Source organism: Panthera uncia, chromosome C2, assembly GCF_023721935.1.
Source record: "Panthera uncia isolate 11264 chromosome C2, Puncia_PCG_1.0, whole genome shotgun sequence".
Lineage (NCBI taxonomy): Eukaryota > Metazoa > Chordata > Mammalia > Carnivora > Felidae > Panthera > Panthera uncia.
Window position 1 is genome coordinate 10936987 of NC_064810.1, and position 20024 is coordinate 10957010.

General features: G+C 39.4%; 1 protein-coding gene across 2 annotated transcripts in view; it reads right to left on the reverse strand.

The window, feature by feature from the left end:
- ITSN1 (intersectin 1) overlaps nt 1-20024 on the reverse strand; it is a 219303-nt gene that overhangs the window by 69518 nt on the left and 129761 nt on the right. For both annotated transcript variants that reach the window (XM_049629272.1, XM_049629271.1), the window contains exons 17-20: nt 14766-14893; nt 12067-12296; nt 9692-9813; nt 805-1052 (exon numbers count right to left, since the gene is read on the reverse strand). In XM_049629272.1, coding sequence (XP_049485229.1) covers nt 805-1052; nt 9692-9813; nt 12067-12296; nt 14766-14893 — 728 coding nt within the window. The remainder of the gene's footprint in view (nt 1-804; nt 1053-9691; nt 9814-12066; nt 12297-14765; nt 14894-20024) is intronic.

A 20024-nucleotide genomic window follows, 5' to 3' on the forward strand; every position in this document is an offset into this window, starting at 1 on the left:
CTGCTGTTGGTCACCATGTTCCTTTCTCTGCTCTGTGTGAGCCATCTGATCTGTCTCTAGCAGGACTTGACTCCTTACCTTCCATTTGTTTTTTCTGAAAGATGATTAGGCTTGAAAAAGAAATTACAAGAGTGAAATTACTTATCACTCTTACTTGGATGCTTGCATAAAATATTTTTAGACAACTGTATGTGTAGATCATGGTCCTGTAGCTAGAAGTGTGGACAGCAGCTTCCTTTATCATTTCAAACCTCTGCTTACAGTTTTTAATGCTATTTCCTGATGCCCAAGGGCGTGGCACTCACAATGGCCAAGAGCACACATATCTTTGCTCACAGGTACGTGTGCACAAGACTGATGACAGAGGAAAGCTTTAAAGGAAACAGCTTTCTATCTTATTCAGAACCACATGACTGAATTCAATTTCTGTTTCTGACCAGCAAAAAAGTGCTGTTTACATGCAGGAAATGACTCTATTTGCTGACTGCCCTGGATGTCAAACAGATTATTAGGAAATGGTATTTCTCCATTTCTTCTACAAGAATGAAAGATACAAATTACTGAACGCAACGAGATAACAGGCTTTATTTTGTCCCAGGGCATACCACTGCTGAGCAATGAAATAATTAAATTGAGTTCAGACAGCATAATCCACAATTTGCCAGTAGAGTGGTCAGGGAGAGAGGTAACGAAAATCAGCCTGCTCCTTTACACAGAGGTACAGCCCAAAGCTCTAAGAATACTTTAAAAAGATTACTAAGTGAGGAGTTCAAAACTCCTCAGGAACAGTGTGTCTATACATACGTGGAACTGAAATCAGCCCAGTTGTTGGGGGTCGTGGAGGGCTCTGGAGCGGTCACAGCCACAGGAGCGGGGGTCTCACGCACGGCCAGTTTGGGTGCAGGGGTAGATGTCGTGTCGGGCCCAGGTTTGACTGGAGCAGGAACCTCGTTTTCTGGGATTTTCTCTGCATAGTTTGCAGGGAACCATCCTGTCTTTCCTTTTAATTCTCCTCCAAGCCAGCCCGGTTCTCCAGTTTGGCTTTCATCCACCTGCAGGAAAGTCACAAAGTTTAACACAAGTGGAGCTAAATCAACCCCCGGAAAGACACCACGCTCTCCACCAGGACAAAGCCCCAAGCCTCTGACCCTGTCGCACGCTGCACAGACATTTCTTCACCCTATGCTAGTCTCAGTGTCTGGAAAAATGGTCTCTAAACATTAACTCTAAAAAAACAGTACGTGTTGTAATTGAAGTTCTCATTCTTTGTGCTTTTTTAAACCTTTTTTGTTTCTTTTTCTAGCAATGGTAGTTAAGATAAAGTGACTAAAGTCCTCAGGCTCATAGTTTAAATTTTTAAAGTTCCCTGGAATTGGAAAGTGATCTGATAGCATTCATCACTCAGGAAGTCATGCAGTTATTAAAAACTAATTTAACTAGGGTTTATTATTTAAAATGGAAAGCAAAGGATGTAATCAACAGTAATCAGTATTCTAAAAATCTCGAATGGGGCGCCTGGGTGGCTCAGTCGGTTGAGTGTCTGACTCTTGATTTTGGCTCAGGTCATGACCCCAGGGTCATGGGTTCGGGTCCCAAGTCAGGCTCCGTGCTGAGTATGGAGCCTGCTTGGGATTCATTCTCTCTCTCTCTCTCTCTCTCTCTCTCTCTCTCTCTCTCTCTCCACCCCCCTCCTCCCACTCTCTCAAATTAAAAAAAATAATAATAATAAATTTAAAAAAAACCTTTAAATATCTCTAATAACTAAGCAGTGTTTATTCAGCACACAGATAAGAACGATACAAACACAGTCTTAGTTTCCTTGGGAACCAAAGCTGACCTTAAGCCATTTAAAAGCTCCGTAGACACATGATGAGAAAATCCAGAAAGTGGTTATTCACAGCAACAGTGAATTTTATTAATAAGGTCCCATAGTTTTCTTTATATAAATTTAACTTTAATGTCCTAAAAGTGCACATGAGAATACAGAAAGCTGCTATTTAAAACTCTCGCAGAGGCTATTTATTCCATCAAGTGCTTTTAATGTTTGCATTTTAATTCAGATTTAAAAAGATCATTCAAAACCACCAGAATGGTTCTACCAATCTTTATGAGTTACCCCCACAATTTTATGAGCCACATGAGAATGACTTTGGAGGAAAATTACATTCACTATTAGGAAACTAATTTCATTACTATATCAAATAAAGGCCTATCAGAGACCTCCTCTTATTTTTATTTCTTAATATTACTGCCTGAGGAGGTAAAACACTGAACGTTGCATCAGACATTAATGTTGTTCTTTAGAGATCACAGAAATGAGTTAACGATGACTTTGCAAATATGGGCAAAAATACCAGTTTTCTAGTTCATTCAAATATACAGTAAAAAAAAAAATAAAGATAAAAAATAAAAATAAATCAAGTCCCAAATTATGGAACCAAACATCTACTATCTGTATTCAGTGCAGAGTAAGCGTAATGTTTGTTAGCATACTTGAATTTTAAAACTGCTTGGGGTGGGGTGGAAAAAGCAGATCGGGCTTACTACTTAACTATACATCTGATTTACAAAATATTAAGTAGGTGGATGATCCTTGTACTCTGCTCCACCTCAGGGAACCCTTAATGTCAGGGGCAAAAGCAATTTTTAAAACTGCGAATTCTCCAAAAAGGAGTTCCCCGAGATAAACAGCCACACTGCTTCAGAGGTTTTATTTTTTGCTTTACAGTTCTGATATTCTTGCTAACACTTACCTCAGATGTGAACACATTAGTCACTTTTCATTCAACTCCCCCACACTGTTTTGTCCTTACGTTCCTTTTTCTGGGCAGCCCCACTCTTTCCCTAGATGAGGATTTAAGATGACATTTTCTTCCACTTGGATTTTATGCTAAACTCAAATGACTAGAAATGCCTTTCTTTCTTCATTTATATTTATTAGTGATTATGACACATTTCAATATTGCCACAGCTTTGCACTGGAAACAGCCGTTTCTAGGCCAGATGGTGCCAGGGGCTCCCCAACTCCTCAGCAAGTTCAACAGTCAAGCTCCCATCCCCCTCCACTCATTCTAGGACCAAAGGTGAGCCTAACACACTAACCTGAGCCTGACACAGTCACTTAGCCTCAAGACAGCAAGGTGACATCATGATCAGGAGTAGGGCACTGCAATTAGACTGCCCCCATTTAAATACTAGTTCTACGATTTATTAACTGGGACTGGGCAACCTTCATCTCCTAGTGCCTCAGCTTGTTTGTCTGAAAGGGGGATAATAATAGTACCCGTCTTACTAGGGTGACTCTGAGGATTGTTAAATAGTTAAAACCCTGCCTGGCATATGAGAAGTGTTTAATGATAGACTTTTAAAAGCCATCTTTCCTGTTGTCCACCTCTGACTCTGTACTGGAGTTCTCTCATTTGGGCTTTTGTCCTGGTCCTTACCCTCACTTCAGGTAACACTCTCCAGTTCTCGGTATGGGGCGTTCTCTGCTCTAGGAACCTGCCTGGGACCTGTAGGGTTTGCTTTCTTGCCAGCAGTAATCCTCTAGGGGCTGGAGTTCAATCCTTGACCATGGCCTGTCGGAAACTTCGACTGGTCTGTCCAGGTAGGACCTCCTCAAACGTCAGCTGCTTTGCTCGATTATGTCCTATAATTTACTGTCATTCCTTCGAGACACAGGGTCTTACCTGGTTAACAAGACTTTTGGTGTTGACATCTAGAACTGGATCCGAAGCCCCAACGAAATGTCCTGCCCTGTGGGCAGGTCTAGCTTGTACCCTAGTTAGCTGATCGCACCCAGCCCCCTTCTCCTGATAAGAACAGAAAGCACACTACAGAAAGTACGCTTCACTGCTGAAAGGAGTTTCATATACTTAAGAAGGGAGGAAGATGCCACATCAGCCTCTTATCTGGTCAAACAAGAGTTTCTCCATCATTCAGGGTAATAGTGAAATCAGCTGTTCCCTTTTAACCAAGGAAATTCACTGGTCAACTTTGACCAAACGATAGTCTCAATTAGCCTGATTTGTTCTAATACAAATCCATTAATTTTAATGAATGACTTAATTTTCAGATTCAGAGGATATAATAAAAATTCACTCTTAACATTAAATTAACCACTTAGATAAAAGCACAAAGGTTTCATAGGAAAGGGAGAAATAGTTCCTCCTGGATTTGGGAAACTTTAGCCCAAATGCCAATCCAGTTGTGGAAAGACAGTACATAAGACTAGAATAGAACGAGAACAGTTAGGCACACAAACTTTGTGACATGGCTGGCTATAATGTGGACTTTAACATATATAAAGTAAATTCATTTATTGGTGCCTAAAAGTCAGGGGGTTCTGAAATCTTAACAGGGTCGGTCTTAATACAATTTCACTTAACCAGCCCCACTGCAACACCTCAAAGCATTTGGAGTCAATCTAGTAGAACCTTATCAAAGTGGGAAACGCAAATCCCAGATAGTTCACAACCATCTGGAATGTCACAGATCTAGCATACAAAATGTTAACATACACTGTATGCTGTAGGGCTTGGATGCAACAGTCAAATGCTCATAGCAGCTGTTAGGGTCAAGGACACATGGCTGAAGCCCGATACCATTACATCTCTTCTCTCAAGGCTTCTATGCTTCATGTCTGCTAAATTCATTTGGTAGCCCAAATAAAACCTCTTACCTTGTCACAAAGAAGGGAAATAGAAATTCCCTCTCCCCTCACAATGACACAGAACAAGGACGGCAAAGAGATTTAAACTGTGTACAGACTCAGACCAGCCAGTGTGGCTGTCTGGGATGTGGTAAGGAGTATGGGGGGTAGCACGTGTTTCATGCATTTGCCAGCCTGGAAACAGAACGTTTCCCCCCAAACTTTTGGGTTAGAATATTAAAATAGCTTTCTAAAGCTCTAATCCAGGAAATTCTTCCTCTGTTGTAACTATTCAACCCTGCCCTTGCAGCACAAAAGCAGCTGTAGGCAATACACAAATGAATAAGTCTGTGTTCCAATAAAACTTTATTACAAAACAGGAAGTGGGCCACATGTGGACCACTGCTGGAATCGTAATGTACTGGTTCCTCAAAAAAGTAAGGATACTATGACCAATTGTTACTAAACAAGCCACCCTCAGAAATCGAAGGAAGGCAGGAAAGGAAAGGTATTGACTATATTAAAAAAAAAAAAAAAATCTCCATCAAGAGAAAAAAAAAAGAAAAACAATGAGTGTAAGAAGATAAACAATCTTCAGAATGAACTGAACTGGTTGAGGGCTGACAACCACTGAAGAGTGCCTTTTTTTTTTTTTTTTTTAAAAGCTATTTCTAAGATGGTATTTTCCAGAAATGATTTAGGATTAGTCTTGACAGGAAAAAGGCATTAGGTTAGATCAGTGGTTCCTGTTAGTGACTGCCTAACAGAACGAACCACTTGGAGAAGATTTTGAATCCTGTATTTGGAATAAAGTTTCCAGAGTCTCTGGGGGTGAGCCCTGGAATGGGTTATTTTTTTAAAACTCCTGAGCCATTCTGATGTACTCAGTCCTACACCTCCTGGACCTGCTGAGTTAGATGATCAGCCTGTGCTCTTAAGACAAACTTCAACAAAATGGCAGCGAGCAAAGAAAGGTCTTCTAATTTCGTATGCTATTCCAATGCATTATGGATGTCAAATGTGATTTAGTCATCCTCCAAATACTGGGACCTTCAGATCAGAGATAGGCCATATCAATGTTCACAGTATCTAAGCCCTAGCTATCAAGGTCAAACTCATTTAAGAAGCTTCCATTAAGAAGTTCTTCCCTGAGCATATCGGTTCATTCTGATTCCTTTCCTCTTAAGTTCCTAGCAGAGTTAGTTAAGAATTCCCTGAGAACTTCATCAGGCATTGGCTTTTTCATGTGTTTCTTCCTACCTTTCTAAAAAGATTTGAAACATCAATGGCAGGCATCCTCTTGTATTTCTTTATATTATGAACAATATTTATTATAGGATGATATATAAGACAGCACTTTAATTTTTGTTAACCATGAAAAATTTTTTTGGGGGGAAAACTGGACACCAAGTTTTTTCAAGAACAAAACACTTTTTAGAGCTCCCTCCAAGACTGCCTATGCTAAAAAAAGGATATGTTAGGTTTTTATAATCTAACCAGTATAGTCAGCTATTTTTTAAGGAAGTTTGAGAAATCTGAGAATCTTATGATTACTGCGCCCACAAAAATAAGTGAACTCCTGATTATTCAACTAAGAGATTGATAGTAATGTTCTACTACATATTTTCATGACCATGTTTCTTGACCTCAAACTGTAGGGAATAAAAAATCTATTTCTATCCCATGTCAATTTCTGTAGTTTTTGCACTGACTTGTTAATAACCTCAGGAAGATAATCTAGTTGAATGTCATTTGGGGTGTCATGTTACATTGTGTGCTATAAAATGAAGACACTGCTGCTGTCCCTTCAGCAAGCCAGTAAATTATGCCTAGCAGTACACATTCCACATTTCATTGTATATTTGGGATGTCTGAGATAGATAAAGCAAATACCATTCCAGGACTGGGTGGACATTCTCTGTTATACTTGTCAAAGTTGGATTAATTTCAGTGTTTCATTTAAAAATTACAAATGTTGATACATTTGTAAATATGAAAATAATACAAAAGTACAAAAAATTAAACATGAAAACCCCTCTTTACTGCCCAGCAGTAACCAATGTTAATGGTTTCATGTCTGTATTTCAGGACTTGAACTACATACACAAAAACATTCACATGTACACACACACACACACACACACACACACACACACACACACACACAATATTTTATTTAACCAAAATGCAATTACACTGTGCATATTGTTTCTGCTTTTTTTTTTTTTTTTTTTTTTTACTGGTGAGCTTATCTGTATATGTAGATCTATACGATTTTTTAAAAACATCTTGATCATACTGTTTAGCTATATCATAATTTATTCAAACTACTCCCTTGCTATACTGGGATGTTCCTTTTTTGCTTTTACCAACAATGCTGCAGTGAAGATCCACATGCACATATATTTGTGCAAATGCCAAAAACCAGTCTAACAGAGGGAGAATAACAGAATTTCTGGGTCAAGGGAATAAGAATTTGAAATTTGAATAGGCATTGTCGAATTGCTTCTCAAATAGCTTAGCCAATTCATACAATCGTGCTGACAGTGTATATTACAACGACTTTCCTACACTTTTGACAAAGCGGGATATTACCAAACTTTTAAACTTGCTCAGTTGAGAAATGAAAAATGCTGTTTTTTTTTTTAACCTGCATTTCCTGATTGCCAATGAGATAAAGCCTCTTTTTATATATTTTTAGAATCATTTGCTTTTCTTCTTTTTACTATCTCCTCATATCCTTGGACAACTTTTATAATTTGTGGGTTTCTTTCATATTAACTTTTTGGAGTCTTTATTATGGATGTATTTTGCAATATACGAGTATAAATTATTTTACATTGTCAAATCTGTCCATTTTTATCATTCATGGCTTCTGGTTTTAGCTCAAAAAGGTACTTCTTTGCCGGGAAATTATTCCAATATTCTCCTTTAAAAAAATTAAGAATTTTATCTTCTAAGCTTAAACTACCTGGAACTTAATTTTTGTCTGTACTCTGAGACAGAGACTTGACCTTATAATTGCCAAATACACAGCCTTCAAGTTAGTCCTTAAATGGAATCTAGCACAGAGAAATCTTGTACACATACTTTTATACCTCTTTTTTCTGTTTTCTTTTTTAAGCACAACCTACTGTACAAACTCAAAACATGTTTCTACTTCCACGATAACACCCAAAGGTATGTGTACTTACACAGAATCAAAGCGACTTAAAAGAAGAAAACACTTAATGAGATGTAGACTTCCTGACAGTTACATAGACTTACCCATTCCCCTTTAACCTCCACCAGGAAAGCAAAGGTTTGAAAGCAAGGCAAAATATGTTTAATGAAATGTTTTATTTTTACAGTATATCTAAACTCTATTCATCTAGTCAAGAGGGTGGTTAACTAGCCAATTTGAGGAAAAGTATCATTGTAACAAGACTATGTTTCCAAAGAATACCAATATTTTCTCAGTATAGATCATCTGTAACACTTCTTCATTGTAACATTTTGTAACGCTTCCTTATCTCGACAAGAGAACACTACTTTTCTGTACCTGGTGTTGTAACAAAATCCAGTTTCAAAACATCAGGCTCTTTTTTTTTTCCAGTGTAAAAAAACAAAAAAACACGCTTTGTTATGAGGCCCTATCTGATGTCACCTTGTACTCTCACAAGTTTTAGATTCCTGGTGTCATATTTTATGTATTTTAACAATTCAAATGCTTTAAAAGCCACAATAGTTCAAAGACGAGGCTGCACAAATAAAGCTGCTTCAGGCCTAGCAAACACAGCACGGGAAAGAGTCAGTGGTGACGGGGTGGCCTTGAATCACCGTTCATGTGTATGTGTGCGGTGCCTCCGCCAAAGAGAAAGAGAGGCTCTTTCTGCAAAGAGTGAGTGAGGCTGGCACCCAGGCATTCAAATAGTTTGCTGAATGGAGGCTGGACTATATTTGAAGAGGGTTTGTGATTGTTACGGAGATTCTGACTTCTGAAGAACCTGGATATTTGGTCTTGATTCTCTTATTTCTAGCCCATGACAGGTAAGGAAAAAAACTATCAGAAAAAAAGGGAGAAATGATTGATATCTCTGAATACCAAACACACTGTTCTTTCTACATATTTTGGTTCACTAAAGATCGTATTTTCTCCACCCAGAGATCTGATGTATACGTGCAAGAGGAACACGTAAATAAGGGTGCAATGACTTCTACAACATTTTTAGTCCGAAGACATGTAATACCAGTATGAGAAGAATGCTTATCTCAATCTTTGACTTTCATAGTTCTTTTAAAATTCGGAACCATTCCCATCTTTAAACAAACAAAAAATGCCCAACAGTAAGTGATGTAAAGTATGACCATTTCTAAGACTCTTATTCTTAAGGTATTAACTAGGTGCAGGAACTACTGTTCTCTTTAGAAAGTGACTTCGGTCAACCACATTGCTTCATTCCTTCTTAAACTGGTTACTATAGTTTGAGTTACACTCATAAGATTATATTTAACTATTACTGTAATTAAAGAAAATAAACTTTGACAAAGCAAAATTCCAAACTCTTTTATCTGCTCATTTGCAGAATAAGAAGGCAGATTCACTGTATGTAATTCATGGCTCTTCACACAATTCAACGATCACACAAAGGGGAAAAAAGATGCACTGATCCGAAAATATAGAAGTTATCATTGGCAATTACGAAAATGATGATAAAGCATTTTGCACTGAAAACTATGTCTTAAGGACTATTCATAATATGTAAGTGGTAATCTAAACTCTGAAATTACCAGACCTTTATAGATTTAAAAACATGCCAAGGCTGTGATAACAACCCATTTTCTCTAACACCTCTATTTTAAAGTGATGTTAGGATACATTTCTAAATACCATCTTTCATTCTGATAGGAAAGGACGACTGAGCCCATACTTCAAAAGTCCAGATGCTGGATTACTGGATTTCATACTCGGTGACAATTTCACGCTGTCAAATAAAGTGCAGGAGGAGGACAGGTGCTAATCATTGACAGAAATCACACTTTGACGGGAGTCTTTCTTACCATTACTATATCTCCGGGCTGGATCGTGATCTCATCATGACTTCTGGATTCAAAGGGATAGAGCGCTCGGTAATACACCACCTTTACATTCTCCTGTGCGGAAATTGTAAGTGGGCCTTTTTCTATTTCCAAAACAGCGGGGAGAAGGGAACAAAAATAAAACATTACACGGAACACATATGCATGACAACAAGCCAAATGAATGACCTCTGCTCTACTGTGGCCCTTACCATCTGAACAAGTTCCATCTATTCAAGAAATTTCTGAAGCACATACTTAGTGCCTAAGGAGAGCCAAATCTGATGTCAGCAACTCAAACCCATCAGAGTCCACTGGCCGACGCTCCCTGAACAAAGGCCATCCCAACGCCAAGTGCAGTGAGGCTGTGTTAGGTCCCTGTAGAACAGCCTCCCGGCTCAGGCTCCAGCAGTGCACATCTGTAAAGCATCAATCCCCCTCTTCTCCACCCAGGGTGCCGAGTACAATGCAGCAGCTAGAATGTGACCCCCGAACTGAAACAGCCAAGAAGAAAACTCCTTTGGCAGAAAGTAAAGCAGCACAACTCTCCATACTAAGAGACACGGAAATGTCGATGTTTTAGGTCCCTAAAGCAATCATATAAAATGTAAGTGCCGATTTCACCAAGAACAATTATTATTTATAATCCCTGGTGAAGTAAGTCTTCCTCTACATTTCCCAGGGGAGGGGAAGTGAGCCAAAAGACAGAACTTGTATGAAAATAATTTAGATTTCAAGTAAAAGTTTCCAAAAATGCATGCAAGCAGAAGACATTTTGGCTTCTGGCTAAAACTTAACAATATCTAACCACAGCCCTCAGAACTTTATACCCTAGAGCTGCAAGTATTTAGACACACATCTATTTTCTCTGAAAAGCAGTGAAGGGAAGGTATTATCTTCATGCAGTCTTCAGCTGGATGATGTGCAGTGTATCTCACTGACCAAAGGAAATAGAAATCCTCATTTTAGGGGCGCCTGGGTGGCTCAGTTGGTTAAGCATCCAACTCTTGATTTTGGCTCAGGTCATGATCTCATAGTGAGTGGGTTCGAGCCCCACATCGGGTTCTGTTCTGGCAGTGCGGAGCCTGCTTGGGATCCTCTCTCTCTCCCTCACTCTCTGCCCCTCCCCGCTTATAAGCTCTGTTTCTCAAAATAAATAAACTTTTTAAAAAGTTATATAAAAAAAGAAATCCTCGTTAAAAAAAAATTTTTTTTTAATATTTAATTTTGAGAGAGAGAGAGAGAGAGAGAGAGAGACAGACCGTGAGTGGAGGAGGGGCAGAGAGAGAGGGAGACACAGAATCCAAAGCAGGCTCCAGGCTCCGAGCCCAACATGGGGCTGGAACTCATGAACTGCCAGATCATGACCTGAGCTGAAGTTGGACGCTTAACTGATTGAGCCACCCAGGGGCCTCAATCCTCATTTTATACTAGGAGGCAAGATAAGGAACTTAAAACTAATTGCCTAAGATCGAGTACTGGTGAAATTATTTTCATATCAAAGAAAGCATTAAAACATAAATAAGCTTGCCATCATTTCTCCTAAACTGCAGGCAGGGAGGGTGTGAGACCCAGTTCTGAACCCCACTCCCATTTCTGCCCACTGTAAACAGGAAGCAAACCCTATGGAACAGTGTGCTGCTTTCTTTTCTTTCTGTATATCAATAAAAAGCACACTGATAATCAAACAAAATCAATATAATTTACCATGCAAAGGAAAAAGCAATCACTTTCTTCAGCTGAGTATTATTCTGCAAAGCTGTACAATATTATACAGCCACACAAGAATCTCGAAAATACATTCTAGGTTGCATCTCATGTAAGAGTTCATGTTTTCTAGCAATTTCAAAGTCTTTCATTTATCAGAATTTAAAGAGGCAACTTATGATCAAAGGGCAAAACAAAAGTCACAGTTTTCAAAAGGTAAAAGACACGGCTTTATGCAGTGCAGACTGAAGACAGATCCCTGTAGGCAAGGGGGAAAAGGTGTCATTTCCTGGGGCTGAGACAGCTCAGAAATTCCTAGAGAAAATAGCCAAGTGGAGAAGCAACAGGTTCTTTCCAAATTTGGAACACAGGTTTATGCATGGGGCTTGGAAAGGAAAACTCATGCCACTTTTGTCTACAAAAGACTCTGGACGCCAGTGTAATAGGGACCAAAGGTTGGCACGGTGGTGGAAGATTAAACAGGCATCTCGTGATCCTAGAGAATGAACACCTGCACGGTCCGAGAAAAGGACACTGGCATTCTCACCTCTATGGAAGGAGCCAGGACAGGGCCTGTTAGACATGGAAATTTCTCAGGAAGATCTGGGAGAGAAAACTCATTTGCCAGAATGACTTTTGGCCCCTAATACCTGTGGTGGACCAGGGTGCCTGGACAGCTGGCTTGGCGGGTTCTTGATGCTGATGGAAAAGCCGACTCATCTTGTCCTGTGTGTCCGGTTTGCCCTTCTCCTCACCGTCCTTCTTCTTGACACTCTCCTCCCTTCGGAGTTTCTCTTCATCGTGAATCTTCCTTGGCCGCTGCTGCTCATTGTCCGGCTGCGTGTGCTCAGGCCACAGCTTGTCCCTCTCCTGAGCTCGTCTGTCAACAAAAAGCTTGATTACAATTCCAGTTTACCACTGCTGTGGTCTCTTCACAAAAAAGCTCCGTCTAGTCAATGGAATGCTAAACACGGAGGGGATACTGTTCCTCAGATGGGGCAGTCTGAGTCCATGAAACAAAGGCTCTCAGGGCTCTGATTCTGGGCGCAATGAAATCACACGACTCAGAAAAACACAGAAGATTTCCGATGTAGTTTGTGAAGTAGTTAGAAGAATAACAAAGATACTTCTCGATGAGAAGACTGGTATTTCACCACCAAAACCCCTAACACGCACAGGAACAAACATCCGTGATGAGGGAGCACACCCAGATGAACACGCATGTAGGTCCCCCAAAAACCGAAGCTGAAAGCAACAGATTAGTTGGAACCCTCGAGGCAGCGGCCACCCATTACTGAATAGTCTCTATGCATCTTCCTGAATTTGACAACTAACCTTCTGTTTGTCAAAACAGCTGATGCGAAAAGTGTAATTAAATCTAGGCCCTGACATATAAGAAGACCTCATCCTGCAGAAAACACTTTAAATGAAACTCATGTGCCAAACTAAACAATATGATGATAGTAATAACTAGTCCTCCTCCTACATTAACTCCATTAGTCTTCACACCAGGTGGGGAGGTCCTATTATTGTCCCCATTTTACACATAAGTGGCTTGTCTGAAGCCACACGGCCACACCTGCCTGGGGCTCAATCCCAGGCAGCCTGGTTCTAGGCTCCACATACTGAACCACTGTCCTGTGACATGGCCAAAGCACAAAGGTCATCTCCCGGAATTAGGACACTGCCAAAAGAACATAATATAAGCAAATAAAACTTGTATTCTCCATTTAAAAAATATTATATTTATTTCTACGCTGTTTGAATGTGAAAATTTGGTGCAGTAAAATTCTTAGCTTAAATCTCTAACATTTTACTTAAATTTTTCAAAACATCTTTTAAGAAAGCACAAAAAAATTGTTGTCATTCATAACAACAAAACCACAATAAAAATGTACTTAATATTTTCTACTAATATAAGACATCATGTAACTTCTGAACTTAATTTTTGGTTTTATTTATATGATTGTAAGCAGAAAATCTACCCTTTTTGTATTATATTTTGCATTGATTTCTCCTCTGCAGAAATATGAAAGTTTAGTGCAGTTTAATGTGAATAATCAAAGCGTCTTATCAACTCTGAAGATAAGAAAAGGATGGAGTTAGAGTTAATCAGCACATCCAAGAAATGAATCCTTGAATCAAGCCCCAAGAAAACCATAAAACAATCCTCTAAACTGGTTAGAGACCCTACCCACCTATCCACTGGTAAACTATGTGGGTCCACTTAAATGAGGATATTTCACACTACAGTGCTGTAAATGTATTTTCTCTTTCTTATGATTTTAACATTTTATTTGTCTGGCTTACCTTATTGTAAGAACATAGTATATAATATATACAACACAACAAAATATGTGTTAGTTATAGGCTTCCTTCCAATCAACAGTAGGCTATTAGTAGCTAAGTTTTGGGCAGAGTCAAAAGTTATACTCAGATTTCCAACTGAGCAGGGGTCTGCGCCCCTAACCTCCTTGTTGTTCAAGGGTTAACTGAACTATAGACACCCACAACAAAGTGTGCACCCTCTGGGTAGTTAAACTGAGCTCAGCTCACTAAGGTCAATGACTTGCCTAACGTATGTTTCTTCATCTTTTTATTCTAATTTCAATAACCAATTTTTACAACGTATACTGTGTCATTGAAATACTTGGTCATTTTTGTTTCTTAGAGTCAAAAATTAACTGAAATTTAAGATGCAAATATCCAGTAACAAAATCAGACACCCCGCAAGTGAACAAATATGTTTCTACAACTTACTATAGAAAGTTACAAGTAATAATAACAAACCACAAACACAAATATTCAAACAAAAACAAACAAAAAAATGTGTCTGTATCTTCAGCAGCAGCAAATTTTCTCCTTTTGTACTCAAGTTTAATTTCCAGTTGAAGAAAAGAAGAAAGAAGAGTAGCACGCGGTCAGTCCTGCTGGAGAAAGCCTGCGTGGCGACCACTCAGGGGCTTTGATTTCAAACCCAGCGCTCAGGACAGCCACTGTTATAAAAAGGCTGTGAACTGGAAACGTATTTTGGTCATTGGCATGCAAATGAGCATACCAAGTGTCCTCATTTCCTTGTATAATTCCATTTATCTACATAGTAGTAGCTTGGGAGAGCTCTGGAAACTCACCAAAAACTTCAGGGGGTACTTATATATGCAAAGATTTATATATACACGTATTTGTGCTTGTGAGTGTGCGCGCGCGCACACACACACACACACACACACACACACACTGAAGACTGAAGGCTCTTTCAAAGTCAGTAAATACTTGCAAAAGCCCCGCAAAGAATAATAAATACTCAACGTTTCTTCCCGACGGCCACACAATCCACGAGAAGACTTACCTTTGGGCTTCTTCTTTTTGTTTTTCTAATTCTATGATCTTTCGCTCTTGTTCTTTCTGTTTCAGACGTTCGGCCTCTATGGACTTTTGTTTCTGGAGTTGTTGCTTATTATGTATTTCTCTCAGTTCCTGCAAACAACCAGGAAACAGTTCATGTAATGACATGAGGTGACCGGCATTTCCACCATTTATTAGCATGCAACATTTCATAGTGGGGAAGTCTAGACATTCAGGAGACTAACATCTCAGATTTAAAAAAAAAAAGCGCTAATTTGGAAAACTGAAATCACTCTACATTTTGACATGAGTATCTCCAAAAGCTGTTCTAGTTTATATTCTAGTGAGTCATAAGACATTACACCATTTTCCATTACATGCTTTAGAAGGAACTTGCTAGTGAAGGGTATTAGAGAAGCTACGTTGTTCAAGACTCGGCAGTAGAGGGGCGACCGGGTAGCTCAGTCGGTGAAGCATCTGACTCGATTTCGGGTCATGATCTTACGGTTTGTGGGATCGAGCCCCACATCGGGCTTTGTGCTGACGCTGCAGAGCCTGCTTGGGATTCTCTCTCAGCCCCTCCCCTGCTTGGGCATGTGTGAGCTCTCTCTCAAAATAAATAAACATTAAACAAACAAACAAACAAAAACCCTTGGCAATAGAAATGGACCCAACCTGTTTTAAGGTATGGTGATCATCGTTAGTAAAACTTTGAAGTACTTTCTGATAATAAATCAACACCAACCTCTACTGGCTTGAAAAATACACACACCTCTTTACATGCCACTTCTATTAAAACCTCACCTTCTATGCTATGCTGTCTTAGGACAAATGGACGTCCCTCTGCTCCACAACCTTGACTGTCCCCACCAGGGTCTGTTTTCCTTCAAATCACACCCTGCCAAAGCATCTTCTCTTGCTAAGTCCAAGTGTGAAGTTATCAACTGCCCCAGGCTAACCCATCAGTCAGGTGGCAAAGAAATGCAATAATGTGACTATCACCACCTTGGACCTGACCTCCTCATTTGACATCAGCCCCCAGGAACAACAGGGATTTCCTTAGCAGACTACTGAAAATACAATGCATTTTATGACACTTAAAGTACTCAAGTCAGAGGGCAAAACACCCAGAAGTGTGAAGAATAAAGAAATGCCTGTTGAGGGGGAACCCTCAATTCCATAGGAACCCAGTGGTCACTAATAGATTCTGTTACTGAGACTCTTCTTGCTTGTGTCAACAATAAATCAGATAAGTCAGTGCCCTGTAGGGCCAAGGGTGCATTTCCAGTTGACTTCTTGGTCTGGGTAACTAGGGCCAGTCCCCCAAGCGGGGAGCCCCAGGGACTTTTTGGTGAGATACAAGAACTAACTAAGGTCTGCCTGGTCTTCTTCATCCTGGTCACTGGTTAAGTCCAAATGGGTAGGTTTCTTCCTGCCTTAAATTCCTACCTTTAGATTCATTCAGAGACTGACTGAAGGCAGAGCACTGTAGAAGGTCAGTGTTTAAATGGACTTATTCCTAGAGAAAAGTCCTAAGGGTTACACTAAACTTTTCCTGCTAGCTAGACTGTCCTCAGAATAACGTTAGAACGCATGGACAAGGGTTTTACAAATCAAAAGTGACTTTGAGAGGTCCTAAAAGAGATCAGTGAGATACAAGAAAAAGTTTTTGCACATCAGGAGGTTAGGGGGAGGCGGTTCTGAGGGGGTACAGTGCTGGGGGCACTGGAAAAATGGGGATGAAGGAAGGGACTTCAGTGTGGAGTCTAGCAGATGCGACTGGGAATATCTAGGCAGGAGGTGACAGAAAGAAGCAACTTGGTGAGGCACAAACTGGTGAACCATATCCTCTATGGCAGCGGCCTTGGGCACGTGACTTGGGTTTGATATTTTAGAGACAAATGGAAAAAACAGTCCACTTCCTGCTGTTAGAGTAATCTGTATCCTTGGCTCAAGTTAGTATCTCTATGTGAAAAGGAAAACTGCAATGGCGTGATATTAAATCAATGTCTCAATGTCCTAAGAGAGGGACCCAAAAGTTAGGCCCTGTGCAGATAGCAACGGCCTACTACTCTATTATTAGCCCAATGGCTGAGACCCTTTAGAAGGAAGGGTAAAAAGTGACTGAAAAAGAATTGTGTTTATTTTAAAATGTCAAATTCAATTGCGTAACGTTCTTAAATAGGTTCAGAAAGAATAATTGATGGCAATAGACAATAATCAAAGAGCACTGAACTGGAGAAACAGAAACTTGGATTCTAATCCCAGGTCCCTGACATGGGCCCACAGCTGAATCAGAGTGGATGACCCTTAGGTATTCTTTTTGCTTTAAAATCTGTTAAATTCTTAGACACTGTTGATCACATATAAAATTAGTCCTTATCTATTTCAGTGTCCCTTATCTGGGGCTTTATTTCTACTACAGGAATAAACCAAAAAGGTGTAATTAGTAAGCAAAACAACTGAACTGAAATTAAATACAAAGGAATAGGGATGCCTGGGTGGCTCAGTTGGTTGAGCATCCAATTCTCGGTCATTACCGAGATGGGCTCAGGTCATTACCAGATACAAAGTAAAGATAGATGGAAGTAAAGTGGGCACAATAAAATAAAAACCAAGAGGAAATGAATTTAAAGAATCTACACAAAACAATGTTTGGATGTTTCAAATATACATGAAGGAAGGTATTTTAGAATTTTCAAAGCAAAGTTGTTTTTGAGTATAGCAGCATCGCAGGATGGGCTGAACCTATCTCTGAGCCGTATAAGTGAGTTGCAGGTTTCAAGGACCTCCAAGGAAAAAGAACTTGCAGGAGCCATACAATAGCAGATGTCAAATAAGATAACAAGGCTGTGGCATCTCGGGATCCAGATTTGAGGACTGCCAACAGTTTTCTATTGTCTCCTTCATCTTCTTCAAACACTGCTGTGTACACAACAGTAAGAAAATCAAGATGCTTCCAACAGGAAGGTATTCCGGGTCTTTCCCTCTTTCCTTGGACTTAGGAGATTAAGATGCCATGAACCAAGACGAAGCAGAAAATTCATGATTCCTAAGCGTGGTAACTTTTTTTAATTTTAATTTTTTTAATGTTTATTTTTGAGAGAGAGAGAAAGGGTACTAGCAGGGGAGGGGCAGAGAGAGAGGGAGACACAGAATCTGAAGCAGGCTCTAGGCTCTGAGCTGTCAGCACAGAGCCCAACAGCAGGGCTCGAACTCACAAACCGCCGAACTCACAAACTGCGAGATAATGCCCTGAGCTGAAGTCGGATGCTTAACTGACTGAGCCACCCAGGAACCCCAGCAACTTTTTTAAGTTGAACTTCTAGGAAGGCAATCTATAGGATGAATGAATATGTATGGAAGAGGAGTTAATGACTTGCCTTTCTGTGCATGACAAGGGCCTTGTGGAGCAGTCCCTTCACCTGGGAGACAGAGGGTTGCACTGTTCTGTTATTCCCTCTCAATAGTTCTATTTAAGAAACTCAAGTGTAATCACAGTTATTGACTGTGTTATTGACCACTTTTCCTGGTGGTCAACCTCATCAAAGTGACCCTGCAAATCCTATTAACTGTCACAGTTACTTCTCTATATTATAACTAAGATTTAAAAAGAACAAATGAGGGATTACTGAAAATCAAAATTCATTCTGTCACTTGTGGCTCTTACTAAAATTATTTTTTCCTAAAATCAATAACCCTACAGTCACATTTTATTAGCTGGGTATTCATCTAGCAATATGGTATTGAGTTTACAACTTTATTGATTTTTCTTCTGTAAGTCTATTCAAGGGTATGAGATGTTTTACATAGGTATAAGGCATAGTAACTTGATATTATCTGCTAATATAGTATAATGGCTTTCTTAATAAAGAAGAAATAATTAAACATGCACTGAAGAAGTTGTAGCTATGTGTTACAAATATATAAGAAAAATAAAACTATGGGGGGTTCCTGGGTGGCTCAGTCGGTTGAACAACCCGACTCTTGATTTCAGCTCAGGTCATGATCTCATGGTTCGTGGGATCAAGCCCTGTGTCAGACTCTGTGCTGACAGTGCAGAGCCTGCTTGGGACTCTCTCTACCTCTTCCCCACTCGTGCATGCACTCTCTCTCTCAGAAATAAACATTTTAAAAAAAGAAAAAGAAAACTATAAGATACGTAGTGTATATAAATTAAAATGGTAAGATTTTTATCACCAGTAATATCCATAGAATTCTCAGACGTAACAAAGTTTCTTCACCAGGGTTTATGAACAAGCTTTGGCTCTGGGAACACTATAAAATAGCACGCAAACTGGGCTATGGGCATTTTTCTTATAGAGAAAGCTTATAGCTTTCATTGATTCTGAAAGGGGTCTTTGATCAAACACAGATTATGAACCACAACAAGAAGATTATTGGCAAATAAAGATTCTGTTATGTATCAGCAAGGATAGATAGAAAATAAGCTTGCTTTTAACTTTCTTCAACTCAGGGGGAAAAAATCACTTATTTCCCCTCAAGAATTAAGATATTTGTACCATAAAACATCTTTGGACATCCTATGGCATACAGCCAAAGTATTTCAAAAGCAATATGCTTGACAAATTGAATACTCAAGAAGATCCTGAGAAACACGGCTCCCTTTCAAGTCTACTAATGACAGTTGTTCTGTTATGAAAGGGGCACAGAATCACTTGCTTTAAAAACTGTGACTGTTTCTCCTTCATTTGTACTTACAGACACTCAAAAACAGGTGCATTACATGAAGTGGTATTAATTGAAATAGAGGCAAGTATCCACCTGAACAACTTGTATGGGATTCCTTTTCATAAACATTACTTTACTTAAATGCTTGTGAAGAGACAGAAGAATTAAGTAGCAGTGGAGGCCTGAAAAGGCTAGTAGTTAATGGAAATTTACTGCTAATTTGGTCATTTAACTTTTCTGAAGGATTACTCTGCTTCTGGCTTTTTCCTCAGGCTGTCTCATGGCAAAGTGAGACAAAACAAACACACCTTAACTACTTGAAATTCATGAACTCAACATTTTAAACCCAAACAGAACTGTTTACGACGCGTCTCTTATGTTTAGAAAAATCTTCATTCTATCAGTACGAAATTGACCTCACAGGAAATTGATCTAGATGCCAGCATCAAACATTTTCAGGTGTTTGTTCTGTCTCAACCTAAAACATACAGAGTGTCAACAGTAGAAGTGCTTTCATATAAACAAATGTCACTTTATTGTAGCACACAATATCAGAATTTTTAAAAAGCCT